The sequence below is a fragment of the Choloepus didactylus genome, chromosome 3 (genome assembly GCF_015220235.1).
Source record: "Choloepus didactylus isolate mChoDid1 chromosome 3, mChoDid1.pri, whole genome shotgun sequence".
Taxonomy (NCBI): Eukaryota; Metazoa; Chordata; class Mammalia; order Pilosa; family Megalonychidae; genus Choloepus; species Choloepus didactylus.
This window is the reverse complement of record NC_051309.1, coordinates 115,422,318-115,448,048: the sequence shown is the minus strand read 5'-3', so window position 1 is coordinate 115,448,048 and position 25,731 is coordinate 115,422,318. Positions and strand designations below refer to the sequence as shown.

At 36.1% G+C, this 25,731-nt stretch overlaps 1 protein-coding gene across 7 annotated transcripts in view; it reads right to left on the bottom strand.

Moving 5' to 3' along the window:
* NPNT (nephronectin) overlaps nucleotides 1-25,731 on the bottom strand; it is a 77,208-nt gene that overhangs the window by 34,795 nt on the left and 16,682 nt on the right. For 2 of the 7 annotated variants that reach the window (XM_037830392.1, XM_037830389.1), the window contains exons 3-5: nucleotides 22,210-22,260; nucleotides 6,947-7,039; nucleotides 2,773-2,865 (exon numbers count right to left, since the gene is read on the bottom strand). In XM_037830392.1, the coding sequence (XP_037686320.1) occupies nucleotides 2,773-2,865; nucleotides 6,947-7,039; nucleotides 22,210-22,260 (237 nt within the window). The remainder of the gene's footprint in view (nucleotides 1-2,772; nucleotides 2,866-6,946; nucleotides 7,040-22,209; nucleotides 22,261-25,731) is intronic. The other 5 variants (XM_037830394.1, XM_037830391.1, XM_037830396.1 and 2 more) reach the window with 3 other exon arrangements.

The following is a 25,731-nucleotide window of genomic DNA, read 5'->3' as shown; positions in this document are numbered from 1 at the left end:
TAAAATCAGGGAATCTTTTCTCATTTTCTAGGAGAAACTGATCACCTTTCCTAGGCATAATCACACCTGATTTTGATAAATCCGATTTATATTATAGCAAATAGAACTTAAATCTTAGCACATTGTTAGAGAAAGGGTTTGTGTTTTAAATATTTTTCTGCACTAAACAGAACTAAGCAAATTAATAGCGTATGACTGAATTTTACATCTCAAGGGAGAGATATTGATGGATATAAAATGTGTGTCCACTAAGAACCCTTAAGATTATTTTTAAAGAGACACAGAAATTTTGTGTGTTCCTAATAATACTAATGACTAGTCAGAGGCTCATAGCTGCAGACATCTGGTAAACCAGGCGGGCCCATGTTACAGGCCTAAAACTGAAGCCCAGCTGAGGCAGCTTTTCCATAACCTGGCTGCAGTCCTGGCCAACAAAGGGCCCCTTAGTATTGCTCTGGGGGTGTCCACGAGCCAGTGTGGAGCTGCTGGTAGTTTTAGAGGCCGGCTTCAACTCAAATCTTTCCTTCTCTTGTTATGGGAAGAAGCACTCTGGGTGAAAGATTGTGCAATTCAGAGAAAAGAAAAATAACAGGAAATCAAAATTTAAAAGATCAATTGGGAATCACTCCATGAAATAATATGGAAAAGGGAAGTAAACATGCAACATTCAATGGGTAAATGTAGAGGCAGTTCATTGACTATTTCATCTGTTATTACACTGGCACGTGAGTATTCAAATATAACAGCAATTTCAGAAACGTGTAGTCAACAACTGCTGATGGCCCTGACAGCTGGCCAGTGCTGATCTCCTCACTGACTGCCATCATTTCCCCACATGCTGCAGGCAGATTTCCCCTAAAAACTTCACACTGACCCTCATGAAGGCCACTGAAGAAATAGGGCCCACAACTATTCCTGATTATCAATGTTTAACAAATATCAGACTTGCTTAAACAGGGAGCTTTGAAAGATTAAAAGCATCAGGTGTCCTGGTGATAAACCTCTTTCCTCAAATTTTTTTCAGGGTCTCTACTCTATGATTATTATAACTTACTTTTTATTGACCAAAAGCTTTATAAAATTGAGTGCTGCTTCCAAATAACTGCTGTGTTCATTATCACAATCTATTGGAATACAGACCTAGTAGTACTGGTGCTATTATCAAATTAAGCCAGAAATTCAAAAATGACATTTTCCAATTATAGTAAATGCTCCCATATTAATAAGTGAACAATATTAAGAACATAAAAGTTCTTCTCAATGACACTGTCTCAAATAAATCTGAAAAGTTGATGAGAGAATCATGGAAAGAAAACGCCAGCTTTCTGTTTGTTTGTTTACTTTATTCTTGCTCCTTCTTTGGAAGTTCATAATAGAATATAAATTATAAGGAAAATCTATAATAAAAATATATTTAATGAATTCTATCTTGTACCAATCATATCACTCCAAAGGATAGAACTTTGCAATTAAACCATTTACATTCAAATTCTGCAATTATTTTGACAGTAAAAAGCATCTGTTACCATCAGGAGCATACTTAAAGCAGGTTGGTGGATTCCAGAGCTTGGAGGTAGGGGAGGGAAAGAAGGAAGCTGGTCTAGAATAAAAATGCAAGCTGCAGAGCACTGTTATTAAACTTCAGGAAAAAATGAATCAGAAATTTTATTATCATGCAGAACACTGAAAAGTAGCTTGAAAAACTTGGAAAAGATACTGTGAATAAGATAACCCAATGACTGTAAGAAAAATAACCTTTTATTCATTTTAATGTGCTTGGGCTTTTTTTTTTCCCTTTGAGGCTTAAACTAGGCAGTGTTTCAGAAATCTAAGCTTTTCAATTTTATCTGACTAAAGTGGAGGCTTAGGCAAACATGTCAAAAATGTCAACTGTCATGAACTTTTATTTTTAAGTTATCAATGACTTTGAAATTAATCCCATTGTTCTAATCTTTTGCCAGAATATATACAACTGTACTGAGTTTCCTATCAGCATAGAGATGGCAATTAATAATTTTAACTCTTTTAATTCAGCCATTATAAGTTCCCAAGTGGGTGAGGGATACAGTCTCTCAGAAAAATTTTGAAATGATGCTACCAACTTACTTTTCTATAAAACTTTCCAGCATGACACAGACATCATTAATTTTGGTGTTCTGATTCTCACACCAACCCTGCATGTAAGTAGGGCTGGCATTATTCTCACCCTATTACTGATTAGTTACCTATGACCCAGACAAATTAATTGACTTGCTTATGATCATGCAGCTAATAAAGGGTCATACTGGAACCCCAACTTGGGCTTTCTGATATTACAAAATATACACCAAACAAAAGAAGTTGATGCATGGTCTGACTTTGAGGTAAACCAAGTTCTCCATCTCAAACAAATAGTGGTGGGAAAGAGGACTTCATCACTTCTAAAATCGACTTGGCAAAAGCCAGCAAAACCCCAATCTCAGTTGTTTGGAATTCCCAACTTGCCCTACATATGAAAACAAATTTTGTATATCTGGTTTTTACAAAAAAATTTGCAACCAAGGAAAGAAGAGGAAAAACAATGATGCTTGAAAGGACAGTGGAGGCTCCAGGATATTGAGAGCACTGAGAATCAGCACCAGGTGGCAATTCCTGCTGCTTGCTTCACAAGCTCAGGATGCTAAGGGCCGGGCACCCTGGGGGCTAGTCTTGAGGACATTTGCAAGAAGTGACATAACTGCAGGAAGCTGTGCAGGGGGAAGCAGGAGACCACCTGAGGCAATGCACGCTCACCCCGTGTAGGCAAACTCGTGGCTGGATGATCCAGGGGTTGGGAAAGAGGCTGTTCACTGCCTTGGTCAAGAGGAGTTGGGTGGAGGTGCTCATCTTCACACCAGGAAGAAGATAATAAGAATCAACTTTGAACTGTCATTTTTAGCCCTAAAAATCTTTATAAGTATATATTAAACAATTACATAAAGTTTGTAGACTGCAAAAAGAATGCTTAAGATGCGTTACAAAAAATACCTTCCAGTTCTTCTGGTTTCTCATTTTTTTAATTTAAATGTACGTTTCCCTAAAATTTATCACTGCCATCTTTCTTTTCAAGAAGACACACACATTATAAGTTAACAATCCATCTTTCTCATACTGATTTTTTAAAGATATCAAAAAAGAAAGTCATTTTAGAAAGTATGAAAAAATTTAAAAACAGATTATACAAATATTAATAAGAATCGACCTGCCTTGTTTAGGTACCCTGAGGTCTTAATTTGCTAATGTGATTTTCCCCTATATTATCAGGTTGCACAGTAATAGCTTATAATACTCCAAAATTATGAACAAATTTATGATTCTCATAAAGATCTTACTTAAATAAATAAAAGGAAAGATCACCAATATTTTCATTCAAATGCAAGAATGTGTGCCACATTTAAGTCACATTTAATTAGAACATACAATAGAAGCTTTACAAAAAAAGTTTACTGTTGCCATTTCTTGGTTTAACAAAATTTAACATGGGTGAGAATCAAAGAAGAGAGTCGATAAGTAAATCACATCCTGCTTCAAGACTGTTACATTATTAACAGCCAGTTAAACTTCCAAATCAAATGAACACTATATTGGTTTTTTGCGGTTAAAAACCACACACTTTTTCAAATAAAGTTGTAAGCAACAACCTTAATATTTGCGTGAAAGCACTGCTGTGTTTAGGAAAGCAGTCAACTGAAAGATTTAACTAGTCCACCAGAATTTGCTGTATGATTCTGTGCTACAAAACACCAATTTTTTTCCTGGGGATCAGGAATTCAACATATGAAGAATAACCACATCAAAACATTATTGAGTATTTATAAATCATTTCTCCTGAAATTATTACAGTATACATAGTGAATTCAAAGAATAATTCTTTCATTCTTGAAAATGTGTAATGATAGTTTACATGCAAGATATCATTCCCAATAGGGAAGTTATAAAAGATTATTATATATAATGGCATTTCTGCTCAACTGGGGGAATAGGGATTGTATGGATACAGAGACTCAGTGAGGGGGAAAATATGTATAAATAAAGTTATCAGAGAAATTAAATTGGGGGAAAAGTAAATGATCAAGAAAATGTTACTAGAGTTTGGTTTAGAATTTCAACTATGGCAAAAGATACCATGTGCCTTCAGGGTATGTTAATGGTCAGTCCAAGCCACTTTCTATATCTGATCTAGGTGTAGCAAATTCAGAAAATGGCTCAGAGGGAAGAGCAAGCCATTAACAGATTCACACTAAACTTGTGACAAGGTTGTTAAATTAAGCCAGTTCCAAAATGTGGCTTGCCCTGTTTAGGATCCTCCCCAGGCAGTACGAAAGTGCTTTAAGTGCTTGTCATTTACTTAAGCTGTTTACTCCACTAAGCATGTTTCCAGGGTAGTTACTTCTTCAAGTACATAATATGCAAAAAAATTCTTAGCGAATATTTGCCTTAAACCAAAATACTTCTAGTCAAAAACTAATTTCCAGTTCTGTGAAATTATTTCAAATTTATCTCTTCTTGACATTTCTCTCCTAGGGAAAAAAGAAACCTGTTTGGTTTCCCATCTCTCTGAAGTATGTTTTCCACTTTATCAAAATTTCTGGGCCTGAATATAAACAGTCTAAGTTAATTTATTTAGCAAATATGGACAATTGGCTCTAATAACTTTTATGGCGTGTTCTAAGCTGCTCTCACAGTCACTCACGACAGCCTCTCTCAACCTTATTAGGCTCTCAGTCCAAGGCAGAGACTCTCTAAGGTGCTATCCTAGACAACCCCATGGAATTCTTTCAGGGCCAAAAGCCATTATACAAAACAGTCACTCATTTAACAAGCAGTTAATGTGCACTTGTAATGTGCAAGTCACTTTATTAACAGTTTTTTTGTTGTTGTTCAGTAACCCAGAAATCAGAAAGACACCTCAATGGGTTCCTGCTCTTTGAGGAACATAAACCTTTCCATCAGGAACCTGCCACAGCTGCTTATTGCAAAGAGGGCAAAGTAAGATATGATCAAAGCAGGTAAGTTTATTGTAAGCTGGAGTTTTGTTTTCAAGACTGTACTTAAGAGAAATGTTTTCAGGCACAGCACTATTTTTGCAAGTATAAAATCCATTTTGCTACTAATGAAATCCTCTTCCCTTTAAGAAATAAGATTTCGGGAGACAAGACTATATAACAGGCATAGGTTAAAGGAAAAAGTTTGTGGTAACCTGGTTTTCTGAAAATAAGAGATACCCAGAGACAGATCCTCATTTCAATAATAGTTTTAGTGTCTTTGAAGCTATTCAGGCTGAGCTTTCTCCTACAAACAAATTTAAATGAATTTATCTGTTTCTTTTAATAGTCTTTAAATAAATCCCTGGCATCAGGACAACCAAGTTTTGTGGTGCCAACATGTTAATGAATGAAATCTCTTATGTTTATGTTCACCACTTAAAAAAAGAGAGAGAAGCATACTGGAAATCTAAGATGAACACTGGTAACTCAATAATCAGAACCTGCTATTTGTGAAGTTAGGCTGGTAAAGAAAATCAAATGGATTTTTAAAACATTAAACTGAATTAATATGAAAACCACGTATTTCAACAAGACTGCCTAGGTATGTCTGGTAAACCCCAGGGTAAAAAAATATATATTATAAGCTAGAAAAGAAGCACTGGAAAAATCAGTTATAAACCAAAGAAATAATATAAGAACACACTTCAGAATAACAGCTTGTCCTACCACTGACCATGTCACATTTTACTAGCATGGATTTCATCTGATAGTTCAGAAATATTACACATGTTTTGAAACATCAGTGTTCTGGATTGTTGTGAAAACTATGTCTGTAAATTACTAGTTTACATGACACACCTCAAGGAGTGTCCTGGGATAAGTACAAGATAATGAGGCTCAGGAGTGTTTCAAAAATATCATTTCTGCATCACATAATATCAAGTAAGTATCAATGGGGTATTTAGACCCCACATTTTGGTTTCATTTGACAGTTAAAAAAATGATAGGGCGTGTTACTTTAATTAAGAAATAAAAAAAAAATTTATTCTTTCATGATTTTATCTTTCTAGTGAAAGCTTTTTAACTCCTAAGGGTAGAAATTTTTTGGCTGAAATTAAAAACATAAGCCCCTGTCAAACTTGTTTAGTATAAATCAGAGATTACATTTCCAATTATATTTTCTTCATCTAAAGCTAATATGGTAGAAAGAACATGAATTATATGGCCAATAGGTCTAAGTTGACATCCTAGCTCTTTTACCAACTAATTCTGTGAACTTGGGCAGGGATATCCCTGAGTTTCAGTCTTTTCAAATGAAAAATGGAATATTATTATTTATAACAATTATAATTTTAAAACACTCACCTCCTAAGGTTGTTGTAAGGATGAAAATAGAAAATACATACAAAATATCTGCGACATTGTGAGTATTGAATAAAAGCTTGCTTTGATAAGCAACTGAAGCCATTTAAAAATGACTTGCTAAGTTAATCAACATTTTTATTTCTCACGGGAACATTCCAAACTGGTCAGCAGCTGGGAGATTTAATCACAGAATCAAAGGGCTCAGAGTTTGAAGAAACCTCAAAATTTCAAGTCGAGTCTCCAGCCTGCCTTTGGGTATTAAAAGGGTTTCACCTAAGTGGAAACTGAGGTCCAAGGAAGTTGCTGAAGGCTACCTAAATAGTGGAGGAATAAGGAATACCAGAATGTAAGACTTCCACCTTTCCTGATGCAGTGATTCTTTTCTTTAGAATACATTTTGATGAGTTTCAGACAGTAAGAATAAAGGGATGAAATTCTTTTAATTGTCCTCTGATTAAATATGTTAAAAAATTTACCATTACTATAGCTTTATCTATCAGTAAAATGGCAGATCACATATTTTGCAGGAATAGAGGGGGCTTGTGATTGTATATTTGTGTCAAACTGTTTCCTACCTTGGTTGCAGGTTTTTCCAGCATATCCAGGATGACATTTACACTTGTTTGGTCCAACACATTCACCATGTTTGCATTGTGGTTGGCACACAGCTATGAAAAATGGATATCATGCATTACTTCTAGGTCAGTAGCACATCAACCATATAGTATCTATGCCGTGTACTAGTTTGAAAATAAAGAAAAACATAAGAACTTAGAACAAAGTAACACAAAAACACAAAATCACTGTGTTCTGGACTGGTACACACTGTCTAGAGTATACAGAGTTGCATATGTGTGCATGCATGTACGTGTGTGTATCACTTGAATCTAGAAAATTTGCTAAACTTGAGGACAATACTCAAAGTTAAATAGTCAAAAAAAAAGAAAAATATTTAGAACTATGCATAACCATTACTGATGTTAGTCAACAGTTATAACTTTACCATAACTTGCACCCTGTTTCAAATCCACTCTCCCAAATATACTTCAAAAAGTATTTCTTAGTCCAAAGATATTGGATATGTATGAAATCCAGGTAAATTTCCATTTAAGTTCTAAAATAAATATCTGTTTCATTGGAAATAACATTACTAAGTATAAATTAATTAAAAATGAAATAAAACCTAAAACAACAATTTTTGTAACTTCAGTTTAAGAATACTTCTTCTGCAATCTTGATCTTAATCCTGAGATGTACTGCAATTGCTTATCAATCTATAATAGTCTTTCTATGGTCTATCACAGCAAATGGAAAATTCTCAGTTTGACATTTACTATCTTCTATCAATTGAGTTCCTCTTCTCTCAGGACCCCAAAATGCTTTAAAGCACTACTCAGCCTTCTATTCCTGCCAGAGTATTGGTTGGAACTCATTCTGTTTACTTTCTACCAATGGCTCTCAACTAAGTGTCCTTTTGCCCCCAAGGATCATTTGGGCATGTCTGGAGACATTTTTGGTTTTCACAAATGAGTAAAGGCTTGTACTGGCATCTTCTGGGCCAGGGATATTGTTAAATATCCTACAATGCACAGGACAGCCCTCAACAACAACAAATTATCCAACCCCAATAGTCATAGTGCCAAGATTAAGAAACTTCATTCTACAACAAATGTGTATATAGAATTATGCCAGATACTATGAGAGAAGAAAAAGAATTGTATACTGTGGTTACTAGTCTCAAGAAAGTTACAATCTAGATGAAAAGGCAAGACAACCAAGTGTTTTTAATTCAAGGCAATATTTATAAGCAAAATGGGTGGCATATATGATATTTGTCAAGAAATATTCAAACAAGCAGATTCCTATGGCACAGAAAACCTCCTAAAAAGGCTGGAGTTGGATCTTGAAGCACAGGTAGACAGCGAAGAGAGGAGAGTGTCCTGGGTGAGGAGAACTGTATAGCAAAATAGAACACCATTTATGTAGGGGACACTGAGGAAACAAAACGAGCTAAAGAGATGGGTAAACGCTGGTGGGAGAGTGAGAAGCATAGAATCACAGGTGATTTTTATTGGAGGATGTTCCCTAAATTTCAGACTTAGGAATATATACTTTTTCTGTAGGAAATGAGTAGAAGTTTATCATCATCAGAATTACCTGATAAAGATCAGAACTCTGGAAATATTAGCATGGTGATGCTAATAGGTAGGATATGTAGGATGGAGTAACAGGGTCTAGAGGCAGAGAGAGGCATTAGACCAGTGGAGTCACTGGGGTCTGATACGAGGAAGCAATGGGCTTCAGTAACCACTGCGTGGAGAGTAGACGGGCCTTGAAGATCAAGGGGAACCCGGTCAACAATGACACAGAGTTCTGAAGGCCCTGACACTTGTTCATTCCCACACTAGCTCAGGCTGTTCTCTAATCTGGATATACTCTCAATTTCCTCTCTGATAATTATCAGACGTCAATTCCTTCAAAACTTTATCACTCTTGAGAAAGTGCTGTTACTTTTGTTGCTTTCTGTTTCCTCACTCAACTCCCGTCCCCTGGCACTCCTCAGGGCCTATTTGCCAATTTTACTTTCCACGCCTTGTCACTCCAACTGGACCCTGCATTCCGCATAATCCTTCGAAGTGCTGCTCAGGAGGTATTTAATTAAGAAGTGTGCAGAAAGGGTAAGCAGAGTGTAAATGGTACAGAAATGTACTTGGAAAACTCTTCAACTCTGATTTTAGGCATGTCTTCAAATTCAAAAGGAAGAAATTTTGTTCAGCTCTTTGAAAAGAAGTGAACTGTCCAGGAGGCCTTACAGTACTACTCTTCAATCAACTGTACACCTGGTAGATGGTTTATAGGCAGTTTTAAAAACAAGGCCTAGAAACAAGCTTCTCTTTATGAAATTCCCAAGCCCCATCACCAAGAAAGGCAAATTAAAAAAAAAAAAAAAAATCAATCTTAAAAAAAAAGGATTTTCCAAAAATTTTATTTTTTATATAAATGTAAACCTGAATGAATCAAGTATCACTGGGGTACTCAGAGTGCCATATTTAAAAGGAAAGAAGAGACATCTTAAAATCATTAAATGCAAGTCAAGGCAGTACCCCCAAATCATTGGGGTTTGAAAATATCTCCTAAAGATGTGAAAAAGTTGTTTAGAAAAAGCTTATTTAGCAGAGGAAACTTTATGAAACAATTAAACCTGAGACCCCAGGCTGTACTATTTTGAAACCCTGATCAACTTGATGACCATCCATTTATAGTGCTTTCAGATGCTTTATAGGAAAAAAGCTTTTATTGTCACCCTCCTTTGTTTGTTTGTCCTCAGTGGAGTGTCCTAATCTCAGGCACCTAAAATGCACACATACCAAGAGGCCAAGACTGTTAATGTTTCTTACGTGTTTAGGGAGGCAGTAATTTAAAGCAAACTGCTGTTTGCATGTCTATCTGACAGAAAACTACCTAAAGTAACCAACCACCCTTTGATTAGCCAACAGCTACTAAACATGGCAGGATTCTCATAGAGCTGATATAAATCAATTTTTTTCTTCTTACAAAAAGAAAACCCTTTGAAAAATATTGAACAAAAGAACTTTCTCCTTTTATCTTGCTGGCATCAAGCCTGCAATTGAATTCAACAAACATGTATCATACGTTTGCTACGAACAATGTAAGCAAGTTTGGATAAGACATTCACAGAGGATATAAAAAATTAACCATAGAACTATAATATATTGGCCAAACCATGACAAGGACTATGAAAGAGAGAAGAAAAATCAAAGTGGGGGAGGGGAAGGCTGCAGTTAATAAATGTGACTGTACTTTCCAGAAAAACCTTGTGTAGCAAATGTGATGGAAGCAATGCCTTAGCGGTGAGAGGCAGAGAGAAGATGGAAGCAAAAGCCTTTCAGAACTTGAGAAAGGGAGGGGCAGTGGTGAAGGGTTGTTGGTGAGTGCCAAGTGTTCTAGGAGCTACAAAGTAAAGTGCTTAAAACAGAAGATGAGATTAGAGTAAAGGCCAGAACTAGATCATAGAACGCTTTGGTGAGAGACACTGCCAGATGTTTACCATTATTAACCTTCTTTACAATGGAATGGCTTCTCCTCTACCCCCAGAAGGGGATAAGTCACCAACGGAAAACTACATTTCCTATGCTCCCTGGGGGATAGAGGTAACCATGTGATAAATTCTGCCCAATGATACATAATAGAAGTTACCGGGAGGGGCTGTGAGAATGCTACTTAAAAAAGAGGGCTGACTAGTATGACTATTTCTCTCTTCTTGCCTGGACTATAGAAGTAATGGCTGAAGCTACAGTGGCCACTTTAGGATCATGAGGTGACCCGGAGATCGTGGAAGAAGGATGATGCAAAAGGGAAGGTGGAGCAAAAACGTCATAATATTAGTCCTAAACTGAGATTCTAGCAATTAAGAGAACTGTTCTTTGTGTCACTGCAACAAAATACGATTCCTAACTGTCCTTGGGGACTGGGTTGTGGAATCTGGACTTTAGTCTGTTTAATAGCAAGCCAACAAAGATTTTCCCTGAATACATACTTAAAATAGAAGTGTTATGAGCAGACCCTAGTGCAAAAATCAACTTTCCAAATTTATTTATACATGTAATACCGTAAACTCCTGAGAAAATATAAATAACTTAATTTCTACATCTAGGAAATTAATTTAGAAAATATATAGCCATCTTGAGACTACAGAAAAATGACTCCCAACTTCCTTGTAAATTGGTTCACTGTAATGTGAGCTCTCAGGGGCCAACATTTACAACCTGTGTTAATCTGTAGCTAGTTGTTAAGCAAAAAAATGAGTAAGTGGTCTGTTTTAGTGTCCTTCTAAAGACATCAGAAATAGATGTTGGTGTGACAGGTTCATCAGAAAAGGCAGACTGATTCTCTGAACTTGATGTGGATCAGGGCCAAGAAGTTTGGGCCATATTTGATGGTCCACTGTCCCCTGGCTTGTACATGTGGTTTAGCAACTCAGTAAATATGGGCCAGTTAAGGGTCACAGATAGTCAATGAATGACAGATATTTTCCCCAAAATCAGTTGCCAGAATTAAGCCCAAATGGGAAATGGTGCTTACAAAATTTACTTGCTAACATTCCTACAGCATAATATCCAAAATGCCCCTTAAAATAACCCTAAGACTTTTTTTAACTAAGAAAAGAAACAAGTCTCAACTGACAAAGCAAACAGAACTCTTTCATGCCACATGTCCAAGCCTCTTCTGTTTGACTGCAATCTAAAATTGTACTCTTAAACATTCAGCCTAATTGATGTAACTGGGGTTCTGAGAGTTAGACCATGTGTTCTGACTCTGGTATAATTAGTGAATTATCAAATAAATTAGGGAAAAATTAAACTCCCACATCAGTTCTACGTACTATTTTTTATGTAAGCTAAATAAATTACATTAAGAGTCAAGTCCCAAAATTTGAAAAAAAAAAGGACATGTTGAGATTTCCCAAGCAGACTGTGACAAGAGAAAACCCACCCAGCCTTAGGTGTTAGTAACATGAAAAGGATTTTCTAAATGTAAATAAGATCACCTTTGACTCAATCCTAAGAATCATTTGCAATTTTTGCTCTCTACCTCATGTTGTTGGTATATCTGATTACTCAAACATGGCACCACTAAAAGCAGAACAAAGGACCTTGTCCTCCAAGGTATCCAATTTAGAAACAAAAGTGACCTAGAAGCATGCAAGGACAGAACACAAGAATGAATAGATACAAAACTGGGAGATTTCAGAGAGTTATCATTACAATTAAGTAGCTTCCCAGAACTCAGATGTGTACAACCTATACATGTGAAGGGAACAGGAAAATATGATGAAGACGATTACCACAAAGGTTTTTCAAAGAGCATTTGGCTTTGGAAGAAGGAAAGTTGCTAAAAGAAGCAGGAAACAATACACTGCTATCTTAATGGTACCTGGAAGGAATTTTAAAGGCCTCTACAGGAAAGGGTTTTGAGCCATCACATAACACAGGTAGAACAAAAGCCAGAAGAAAGAATCCTACTGTCCAAGATCTCCAGAGGAAAACACCCTCCAGCTTTCCTAACATCCTATATTCCAGTGTTGATTATTCTATGTTCAAATCTAAATTCCTGTTGCTGCAAAAGCCAAAACAAAAGTACCTTTTGTTGTTATTACTACAAAAATACTACCCATTAAATACTCTCATGAATTCAGAAATTGAAACCACTTTATATGACTGATTACAGTTATTCTCACAATAGCCATATAAGGGAAGAGAGAGACAGACTTTATCCTCATTCTACCAGCAGACAAGCAAAAGCACGGAAGGTTAAGAGACTTGCCCAATTTCAGTAAAAACTTCTTATCCCAGTTCTATGCTCAATCTGCTAGCTTTTCTAGCGGTCAGAAAAGGGCCAAAAAGCATCTTGAGTGGATTTGGAAAGGAGGAGAGTGAGATTATAGTAAAACACTAAGCAGGAAAGGATGGGAGTAGAGAATGTCAATGGTGATAAAAGGCATAAAGGTATTTTAAGTTACATTTCCCAGGAAGGAAAAGTTGCAATCAAGAACACAGTCTAAAATTTCAGGAAATTAAAGGAACCCTGCCAGAACGTTTTAAAATAAAGCACGCTTTACTTTGTTACTTGTTTTGTGCAGATGCCAGATTCTGCCCATTAACAAAGTATAGAATTGTTGTCTCTTTTGAAGTATTACTGTATCTGTGAATAATTATGTTTTCTTGCTTTGGGACTCACATTCTATCTAATAACGTTGTTATTAAGAACTTGACTGATCATCACCTATAGTCAAATATTAAGTCAATCAACTGGTAATTTAGAGTATGAAGTTAAAATAAGTTTCTGGTTCATATGAAATTATCTTCCAGGAGCCATCTGACAATAACCTATTTTATTTTTGTCTTTGGGAATATCCAATTCAGACAAATTTCTCAAGAACCTATGTTACCTCTCAGTACTTAACTTTTAATTTCTGAAGCAGCCCAAGGGAAAATAAGTGGCTGCATCTGCATCATTGCATCTCAAACCACATTTTATTTACCATAAATAAGCAATATCCCTTTCCACTTAAAAAATATTTTCCTCTGAAAAGTACTGTCATTTTCAGTTTACTTGGCATTTTAACTTTTTCTTTCTGTTTCTATTACAATACAGCAGTGGAATTTAGATTAATGCCAAATCAGAGTTTATTGACATATAAGTAAACATTAATATTTATTTGGTAGTGCAAAGTAAGGTGTTTTCTTTTTTAAAAAATAGGATAACAGTAGCAATGAGCATACCTAGCACCCAGATCACAATGGCAGAATTACTGTAGATTAAAGATGATCAAAGAATGCCAACTAAATGCCATGTGATTGGATCTGGATCAAAAAGGAAAAATCTATTACAGTGAATTAGGGGAAATCTAAATACAGACTGTTTTTTACATAAAATTATTTTTTTTTACCTAAGATTATTGTACCTGTGTTAAATTTCTTCAGTGTGATTTAGATATTATGGTTTGCAGGTAAATGTCTTTGTTCCTAGGAGATGAATGCTGAAATATTTAGGCATGAAGTGCCAAATGTCTGCAACTTGCAAATGGATCAGATACAGATAGAGAAATCAATTGATGGGAAGGGGCAAATGTGTAAAGTGTTAACAAATGTAGATGAAGAGTATATGAGTGCTTACTGTTCCTAACCTTTCAACTCCTCTAAGGATTTGAAATTTTTCAAATACAAAAATGGGAAAATTTTATAAATACAAGTGTAACAGTTTGCATGCCTTGACAAATATCACCACTTAACTTGTGAGATATTGTTCACTTATCAATGCACTTTACGAGAAGCAGTTCAGAGCACAGATGCTGGAGTCAGGCAGCTGGGGTTTGAGTCCCAGCTCCACCACTTACACAGTGGATGACCTACATAGGTTACCCAGCTTCTCAGTGCTCTAAAAATGGAGATCATAGGTTGAACCATAGAAATTTGATGGCATTCGATTTTTTAATTAAAAAAATAGTAAATCTACATAGTTCATATGGTACCTATCCACAGCATTACTGGGAGGATTAAATGAGAAAACCCACATAAAACAGAACAGTACCCCTCTCACAGTAAAAGCTCAATAAAATGCTAGCAATGATGGGGATTGTGAGATGACAAAGAGGAGAAGCCCCTAAGACACTGTATTAAGAACTGGGATATAAAGTTAAATAAGAGACCAAGGCCTCATCCTCAAGTAGTAAGGAGTAAAAGAACTAAGCAAAGAGGTTTCAATAATATATGTATATAAAGGATATAAAAGAGGCAGCCAACTCAATGGGAGAAAATATCTGAAAACCATATATCTGATAAGAGATTGATATCCTGCATATATAAAGAAATCCTACAACTCAACAACAATAGTTCAAACAGCCCGATTATAAAATGGGCAAAAGACATGAAAAGGTATTTTTTCAAAGAGGAAATACAAATGGCTAAAAAACACATGAAAAAATGTTCATCTTCACTAGATATTAGGGAAATGCCAATCAAAACCACAGTGAGATACCATCTCACACCAATAAGAATGGCTACCATTAAACAAACAGGAAACAATAAATGCTGGAGAGGATGTGGAGAAATTGGAACTCTTATTCATTGCTGGTGGGAATGTATAATGGTACAGCTGCTATGAAAGACAGTTTGGCAGTTTCTCAGAAAACTAAATATTGAATTATCCTAAGATCCAACAATTGCATTTCTCAGTATTTACCCAGAAGATTTGAAAGCAGTGACAGGAACAGACATTTGTACACCAATGTTCACAGCAGCACTGTTCACTATTGCCAAGAGATGGAAACAATCCAATTGTCCTTCAACAGACGAGTGGATAAACAAAATGTGGTATATACATACCATGGAATACTATGCAGCAGTAAGAAGCAACAAGGTCCTGAAACATATGGCAATGTGGATGAACCCTGAAGACATATTGCTGAGTGAAATAAGTCAGACATAAAAAGTTGTTGTATGTTACCACTTCTATGAACTCTCTGAAAAATGTAGAATCAATGTCTTATAATGTAAACTATTGGAGACCTAGAGATAGACCAAAGCTAGTAAAGAAGAATGATAATGTAATATGTTCAGATGCATTAATGATGGTGAATTCAAAGGTATGGGAATGGATAGGGGTGACGACTGTTTTTTAATGGGATTGTAAGTATTAGAGCTCTACTGAAGGCGAATAGGATTGAAAGGGATTGTTTAAAGGCATGTTTCCCACAGATCAGCACCATAAACAGAGATAGGTGCTTGCATGATATACTTCTAAGGTATGACACTAGCAGAGAGAGTTGAAAACCTAAGGGTATATGGGAAAAATCTACCTAATGCATACTAGGACTATAATTAATAGGAATACCTTACTAGTACCACACAAACACTAGGGACAAATAATTAAGGACTGACAAAAGCTATGAAGTATTTTGGGTCATGAGAATTGTTTAAAATGGAGAGTGATGAGGATTGAACAATTAAGTGAGGATAATGTGAGAAAAAAAAATAAAGGATATAAAAGAGGAAGTGATCCATTATGAAGATTTAGTATTCAGAAAAGGCATTGAAAAGGAAGCAGAGCTAAAAAATATCTTTCAAAAAAAGAAGCTAAAAAATATCTTTCAAAAAAAGAAATTTGCAAGATATCTGGGATGTAATGTAAGAATTGACTAGGAAACAATAAAACACATTAAAGAATTTCTTTCAGTTGAAAATTATATTTGTTTTCACTGAAGATATGATGCTCTAGTTTTGAGCAGACTGTCTGAGCAACCATCACAAAAGACTAGAAAATATTAATGTAAGCATCATCATTTCTTTAGCATCCCAAATCCCTATTTTGCAGTCACTGATCACAATGAATTGAGCCCTATATTAACTATTAAAAAAACATTGTGACTGTGTATAGATATATACAATGTGAAGCAGATATCAGTTTGGCCTTCTGTTTTGTTTTGTTTTGTTTTTTGCTTTTTGTTTTTAAAGGAAAATTTAATTATTGAATTATTCCAAATTTCTCTGATGAAAAACTTTAAATAAAAGTTTATAAAAACCTAAATGTCCATCAATGAGGGATTGGTTAAATGAGTCATGCCCAATGGTCTGGCTGCCACCAACACTGTGCTTTCAACCCAGGCCCAAATTGCTGTTAGAGGGGCCTTGCTACCCCGTGATTGCATCATGCCATTCTGCTTACTCTCATCCAGGGAGCTGGTCCTGTTTAGTTGGCTCATCATACTAGCTCAAACTCTTAGTAAGGCATTCAACACCACATTTCATGATTTGACTTCTGCCTATCCCACCAGCCTCCTCTCTAATCACATGCATAAACATACTTATTATAGTTCCCAGAAAATAACATAATGTCTAATACGTCCACACTTTTCCACAGAAGGCCATTCTTCCTCTTGTCTGCTGGACTGATATCTAGACAGCCTTCAATATTCAGCTTAAACATTACCATTCTCCACGATTTCTTTAGCCCCTTAAGTCTATAGTCCTCCTCAGTAGTTTCATAAACCTCTTGGCCTATCATTATCATAAATTATATATATATATGTTTATATTGAGATATACACATATCACATTAAGTTGCCATAATTACTTTTCTTATCTAGTTCTTCCAGTAAACTGTTAGCACTTTAAATACATGGTTCCTTTTCTGAAATAGAGGACAGTCTCCTGACAAAGACAGACATGACAGGTGTACAAGGTGTTAAAGGAATAAAGAAGAAGGAATTTCTCTGTAGGGAGGTGGGAGTAGGAAAGATGTCAGGAAAGGCTTTTAAGAGAAAGTGTGAACTGAATCTCAAAGGATGGGTAGGAATTCACCAGGCAGATGGGTGAAGGGCCTCTCACTCAGAATGAGCAGCATAAGCAAAGTCAGAGAGGCATGAAGCAGCAGAGGGTATTTGAAAATGCAAGGGTGTTCCACTGTAACTGGGACCACATTAAAATATATATGTGTGTGTGTGTGTGTGTGTGTGTGTGTGTATTCCTTCAAAGATAAGGCAGTTGTCATCCTGAAGATTCCCGTACTAAAAAACCAGGATTCTAACCACAATTGCAAACAATTAATGGATTTTAAGCAGAAGAAGACACAACTAATTAATATTTTATGTGTTTTCAAGCATATAAACTGATTTCTTTTTAGAATCTCAATGAAGAGTGAAGATCTATGACATGTAATAAGGTCATATGATAGGCAGATGAATTAAATATATTCATTTTGCTAGTAAATTCTTTCCTAAAAACCACAATCTACTTATTAAGATTACATCTTCTTCATCTTTTTTTATCCTTCTAATATAGAAATCTGTACTGAACTGAACTTGACTAGGCATTGCCAAAGCTATTACACTGGATATACAAGACACAGTCCCCACCTTCAGGGAACCAGCGGTCAGCAGAACCAATGGTACAGATCCACAAATAACCACATTATAGGCAATATGAGCTAGCTCCATGCAAGTGCACATGCCAGCCCTTGCAAGTTACATGCAAATGTTACAACTAAATGTAAAGAAAGGAGAGACTTCCTGAGAAAGTCAGAAGGCATAGAGTAGAAAGTGGCATTTGAACTGGGACCTGAGGCAGGGCTGAATTTCATTATGCTGAATTAAGAAAGAATTCGAACTTAAAAATAAGTGTGATCATTAATTCCTAACAAGGATTTGCTTTCAGTAGAACATTTGCTTAGAGTCAGGAGTTGTAGTGATGTAAAACAGCCAACCACAAGGGGAAATAGATATAACATTGGTAGAGGGTGATTTTTTTTCAGTCCTTGATATAAATGAATGTTAAATTAGTTTCTTTCTAGGCCAAAGTGGTCAGCTGGAGAGAAGTTTTTTTCAAGAACTTAAGACTATTAGATAAATTTTCAGCAGACTTGCAACATGGTATTTTACCTACCCCACATTCTTCTTCTACTGTTCAAAGTTGGCTCCTTTATGGAGGGAGTTGTGACAATGATCAATGCTGACCGAAGTTTACAAAGGGGACGGAAGTTTCAAGTAGGAAAACAGTGGCGAGATCACCAAAGCACAGCCTGTGTCCCACTTGGATCTCATCCCTAAGCTCAAGACCCCAGAATCCAACCACATATCAAACCTCTCCAGTCAAAAGTCTCATGAGCACTTCAACCATCATACAGCCAAAACTGAAGTCACCTTCTTCATCTGCTCCTGTGTTCTTTGGCTCACCGAATAGCACACCAAAAATGTGGAAGTCATCCTTGATTCCTCCATCTTCCTCACTCTCCATGTCATCAATACCACCATGGGCGCCATTTTGTTGAATATGAATGACCCAGTTACTGAGCTAAGTGCTTTATGTTTTCTCATTTGATTCTCATAAAAACACTACGAGGTAGGACTCTTACCAACATTTTACAAAACCAAATTATAGCTCAGAAAGATTAGGTAAGTTTCTCAAAAACACAGCTTATTGTGGCACCCAGGTCTGTCTAACTACCCAGCCCATGGTCCCCACCACTGCCCTCGACTGCTTACCTCTCCAACCCTTCTTTTTAGTCTCTTTCAAATCCTATCTTTTTTTCTGTTTCACCACCACTCTGTAAAATCAAGACTAATTTCTCGCCAGGTTTACTGTAACAGGATCCATTCCTGAATCTCAAATACTCACTCTCCACACTGCCAGGGAAGAAAACAATTAAAATTTGACACCTGAACCTCAGATACCTTTGGATCCAAGGCATTTGCCCTGAAGGAAGTGAGCTCCGTGGTGAAATGGAGCATATGCTCCTACACAAGACAGCTGCTAAGCAGCTTCAGCTCACTGATTCCCTAGAGCAGTGCAGAGTTATTGATTTTTCAAGAAAAGCCTGAAATCCATGTTTTTGGTGAAACACTGTAAATTAAAATCCTCCATGAGCAAAACCAAATTCACCTGTAAGCTAGATCTGACCCACTGGCACCAATATCTTGAAATATAACTTTGGTAATAATTTCCATGCTTAAAATCTTTACTGTGTTCCTCTAAAACTTCAGGGTAAAGGCTAAACCATTTGATATGACATCAGAGGACTTCCCCAAGCATCAGCCCATTCCTACATCTCCCCACATCTCTCATCAGGTACCCTTTAAACGTGTATCTCACTGCCAGATCGAGGTTCTTGCATTTCCTAGAATGTGTTTGCTCATTCTCACTGCTGAGGTCTTAATCCATTTTTTTCCGTCTGCTGAGGCTGCCCTTCACTTGGCTAATTTATTCCTCAGAATCCGAGTGGGCCACCACAACCCCATCACTCCTGCTCTGGGATACAGCCACCTCAGATATGCTCCCTCAGTATCCTATACAGAAACACGCCTGTATCAAAACATGCCTCATTTGTTCGTCATCATCTGTGGGCCTTCAATGCTGACAGTAAGTGATGTGTATACCTGGAGTTTCATCTTATTATGAAGATATCCACAGTAGTTAATCCAAGACCAGGCAGGTAATAGCACTCAATAAGTACTGGGTGAAGTCTTCCATGATCCCCAGCAACAACTGTTTATTCTGAACTTCTTCACCTCTTTATCCCTCTTTCCTACTCCAGATTCAAAGAAGGAATAAGAGCCAACCTACTTATCAAATTGAACTCCTCACAAGCAAGGCTTCATGGTTTATAATCTTTGCATCTCTCTCAGTGCCTAACTTAGCTCCTTGCCCCTAGAAAGCTCTTAAATACTTGTCAAATAAATCACAGTAACTTTAAATGCTAAGGTTCCACAATTCAATTCTATTTCCTTCCAGTTCCTTTTCCAACTGCAAACACTGTTAGGTAACCCAAACTGTACTCCACTATGAGGTTCATAGATGAATATTGTTAGAGAAGAGGGAGGAATGGTTCAGAAGCAAGGAAGCTATCAGCAAAAGATTTATTTTAAAAATGAATTATTTGTGGCCTCTCTTTCTAAGCCAACACTGCAGGTAAACTCACCGCCTTCCCCCCTACATGGGACATGACTCCCAGGGGTATAAATCTCCCTGGCAATGTGGGACATGGTTCCTGGCGATGAGCCTGGACCCGGCATCATAGGATTGAGAAAGCCTTCTTGACCAAAATGTGGAAGAGAAATGAAACAAAATAAAGTTTCAGTGGCTGGGAGATTTCAAATGGAGTTGAGAGGCCATTCTGGAGGTTATTTTTATGCGTTACACAGAGATCCCTTTTCAGTTTTTAGGGTATTGGAATAGCTAGAAGGAAATACCTGAATCTGGTGAACTGCAACCCAGTAGCCTTGATTCTTGAACACAACTGTATAACTATATAGCTTACATAGTGTGACCATGTGATTGTGAAAACCTTGTGGCTCACACTCCCTCTATCCAGTGAATGGAAAGATGAGTAGAAAAATGGGGACAAAATTAAATGAATAATAGGGGAGGAGGGGAGGGATGGGGTGTTTTTGGAGTGTTCTTTTTTAGTTTTTATTCTTATTTGTATTTTTTGGAGTAATGAAAATGTTCAAAAATTGAATGTGGTGATGAATGCACAACTATACAATGGCAAGGTGAACAACTGATTACACACTGTGGATGACTGTATGGTATGTGAATAGCGCAATAAACTGAATTTTAAAAAATGAATCATTTGAAAAGTTTCCTCCATCCAAATGATTATTTCCAAAAATAGGCATAGTAAAATAACATATATTTAAAAAATGCTATACTATGTATCCTATGATGGACCCTAGTAAAGAACTGCTCAGAGTTCTCCATTTTTGTATTCTATATATTTGCCACACTCTAACAATAGCCAGCATTAATCAAGAGCTGTTCTGCAACAAGCATTCTTTCAGTCAGTAACAATCTTGCAAAGTAGGTTTAAAGATTAGGGAATTGGGGCTCAGAAAAGTTAAATAAAATGTCTAGTATTGCACAGCTGGTAGGTCACAGGAAAAGGTGAATATAGACCTGTTGGTGAGAAAGGACATATTCTGCTCCTTCCTTGGTGCAGCCTCCTCATCCTCAGCCATATCTCTGATAGTCAACTTTTTAACTCCTAGTAATTATAAGATATATATGCTTTGTATCCTCCTTAATTTATTTCTAGCATTATCAATTTTCCCCCAAATTTCTAGAATTTAAAATTCTACCTGAAAAAAGATTTTCTATGCCATGACATAGTACCTTTCATCAATGAGTTTAAAATATATTGGCTTTTTGGGACCAATTCTATGAAATGTTAAACTTTCTCGTATTTCATCCAAATTTTCCACTAAAGTCATAAGAGTAATTTGTTAAGTGACATATTCACTTCCAAAAATATTTTAAGCTAGGAACTCTTTATGTACCAAAACAATAGCATGAATACCCATAGGTGCTATTATAACATCTTATATAACTTATACAATAAAAATATTTCTTACCTGAATTATTCCATGGAGAAATAATGATTATAAGATACAATTCCCTCAGGTTAATGATAGGTTGATATTATTAATTTCTTTTGGTATATATATTCTTTATGTTTACTTCTTTAAGTATTAAAACTATAAATCGTCTTTTAGGTTAGGATGGAGTTGAATTTATTAGATACATAAACAGGAGAAAGGAATTATAAACTGAAAGGGAAAAGTTTAATGAAATAACCAAATTAAACTTAACTTAGTATAATTATGAATAGAATTACCACATCTCTAAGAAATATAGTTTTCCCCCTTAAAAAGCAACTCAAACACAACTAATGTTTTATTTATAGCTTCGTAAATTTAATATTTAGAAGTTATGCCTTTCAAGACATAGATTAGGCAAAATTATTTCAAGAAATATGTTCATCTAACCTTGGAGCTGGCACCTTATCCTGGCTAGTCTCTGCCTTAAGATGTAGAAAGCTGCAAAACAAATGTCCAAAAAAAGAAATTCCAGATATTTTCTCTGTAAGGAGGCTGGACTTGGGTATTTATCAACTTGTTACATTCCCGGAGACTTACACATATTCAATTTCAGTGCTTTTCTGAAACAAAAAAAAAATCTAGGACATGTTTAAAATAGTAATACTGTAGTCACCATCTTGTTATTAAAAAACACTTTGCAACAAAAATATTAGCCAATAATTGAAGTTATGCTATTTTTCCAGAATCCAAACTCTAACAGATTTCAATCCTTTTGTGACACTGTATCCTCCAATCCAAATTTTCACTTTCAGAATATTAATTTTTGATTCCTAAAGACGGTATCCTTTTATTTAAATGGGTGTTGGATAAAACATCTGAAAAAAAAATTAAAACTTCTGATCAATTAGTAACCAAGGCTGGTATTCTAAAAATCGATACATCCTTTACTTACCTGGTTCTTACATACTGTATGTCCCCTTTTCGCTCCAGTTTTGGGGAGGAAATACTAGTTTGTTCCCTTCCCTTCCACAGCATTTTCTACTTGCATGGCTGCTTTGGTTGTCAACAGCAACAAGACTTACAGTGAAAGCTCAGCCATTACAATAGAAGACACATAAATAACCCACTTTAAGGAAAGTAAAGGGAAGAAAACGTGAAATGTCATTGATAATGGTCAGCGTTCAGACCAGCCTAGAGGTCCTAGAGGTAAGGGAAGAGATGATTTTACTACTTCTCTTCAGGATTAACACCTTCCCTCTGTTAAGCATAAAATATCCACTTTAACTTTTGATTTGTATATTTATTTGCATAATTTTAAATCAGGTGAATGGAACCTTTTTGGGGGGTAATAACAGGAGAAAACAACATGTTGTAAGTCTGATTTGATTCAACAGCAGCAATAATTTAGACACTGATCCAGAGTGATTGCTAGGTATTTGTAAAGGTACACATTACATTTGCTTGTGAGAGATTTTTTTCCTGTTGGTTAGATTTAAAAGAAAACAAGGTTTTTTTTGTTTTTGTTTTGTTAAATTTAAAAGAACTCACCATATGCTGACATTGACACATTTATTAAAACAGAAAAATGAAATATATCAAGTAAAATCTAAGCAAAGGTTGACAACAAATCAATAGCATAAATAGCAAATTACATTCTGGGTTACATATTAAAGAAAACGGTTTATGACTATGGTTATATATAAGAAGGAAAATATATAAAAGGATACCGTTTCTTTAATATTCTTTAAAGAATGTTCTTATTCATGGGAAATGTATATGTGAATTATATTGTTTGTTCAAGGATGTGTGCAGCTTGCTCTCATATGTTCAGAAGACAGAGCAATAGATGATGGATGACAGGGAGGGAAAGAAATAGCGATGAGACAGCATGTTAAAGTTGGTGGATTGGGCTATCGGGGGAGGAGGGTCAGGGTATGATGGAATTCTGTGTATGGGGTCAGTATTGTTTTTGCAACTGTTCCTATAACTCTGAATTTATTTCAAAATAAAAAAAAAGGATACCGTTTCTTTAATATTCTTTAATAGCTGATTTTGAATTATCTTAGTTGTCAGAAAAATATCTTAAGTGTTTTTAAAACAAAGGTAAAGCAACTCATAAAGAATAGCACACATCATTATTTTCTAACTAGTTGTATTAGTACACCAAGCAGCCAAGCAGTTCTGTATAGTTTATTCTTATATCCTGAAATTGGCTCACATATTCCTTACTTAACCTAATTTAGCTTTGACACATATAGATTTAGTCAATTTTTCGGTGTCAACATGTAAATAAATAAACCTTCTAGCATAAAATTTTAGCCAATATATTACATTGACTGAAATTTTTTAAACTATACAAAACTGTACTTTAAATCAAAGCAATGTTAAACCCGGAAAAGATAACTTATGGGAAGTTTCTGGGGTCTATTCTCCATTGATGCATGAGTAAATTTTCATAGACAACAATCACCACAATTTCTGTGACTGATGCCAAAAATAAATGCCCTACATGCATCTTCTGTGGGAAAAAACTCAATGTGAGAAGCACTAACATAGGATTCATTAATAGCATATAATACAGAAAAAATTAACATCTGTCCCATGTTCTCTTGATAACCTGTTTCTCTACAGCCATTGTAAGATGACCACAGGAGTAAAGGCATGTAGTTTTGCCAGCAAAACCACGTAGTTACAGTTTGCAACTCTAGCACCCTCTCCCGTGACTTGTCCAAAGACCACTGCTTCAGTTCACTGGAGGGTTCTCAGTGATATTATATGCTTTTCTAGGCATGGTTAAAATACAATAAGCACTCTGAAGATTTTATGAAACTGTGGTTCATATAAACTAAAGAAACCAAACTATTTGGGAATTACTTTTTCTTGCCTGCTAAGCACACATTTACAGAATTGAAGCCAATCCAAAAGTATGCCTATCTTCTCGTGTATAGTTTAATTTACTCTAAGGGATTATAAAATGCCCTAATGGTGAGCCTAGCGTAACTTTTGGAAAGGAAATAATATGCTGCCGACTAAGATGGCTGGTATAGCTCCCATGAGACCCAGGTTGGAGTCATACAGCCGCTTAAACAAACAGCACAGCATGAGACATCACCTCCTAACAAGTGACAATTGCCATGCACACATGAAATGGGAAGGTCCTCCTGAACACGGTCCTTAACCTTCAGCTAGGAAAAGTAATAACTCTAAATTAAAGTTCTCTATACCCTAGCCTTAAATTTCATGCTATATTTTTCATTGCCAAAAAGGTTGATATTAGCCTGGCAAACTCTATTCGCCAATATCCAACTCTGCATATTTATAACGTCAATGTCCAGGGTGGTGTTTTGAGTAAGCATTTGGTTGATCCCAACTTTCATTATACTTCTTTAAAAGTATTAAAGCTAAAGAAGAATACATCAGACCTCAACACAAGAGCAGAGAACGGAACACTTAGCAAATTAAAAATTATTTCTTCATAATTTTATACTTTTTTCCCCTATTGGACAATCTAGCCCTGGCAATGGTAACCCCCCAACTCCCCTCTAGTTTGATAACGAGTGACAATTCAGACACGCAAGTTTGGTTCACGTCAGTTTCTGAGGAAAGGTATGCAAAACTTCTCTCTCTGCTTCTCAAAAAGAGAGATTGGTGCCCTTTCAGAACACAGGTTAAGCACCTTTTCTAGGAGTGGCTCGAGATCTGCTTCAGGGCTTCAGGTTTCATTGTCCCTGGGGCCTCAGGAGCACTTGAGAATCAGCCTTTCCTCAAACCCGTGACAAGAAGCACGTCTTAAGGTTGGGTACTGGATGGTGAAATGGAGAGTGCTTCCCACAGACTCTGCTTTGAGTCTATTCAGGCCTAAATGTCTTGGGATAAAACAGCTCTCCATGAGATCCAGGCAGATGAGCATAACGATTAAGAATCCCTTTGGCTCCTTTGCACATCTCTAACCATTGGGGGCTTCAGGGA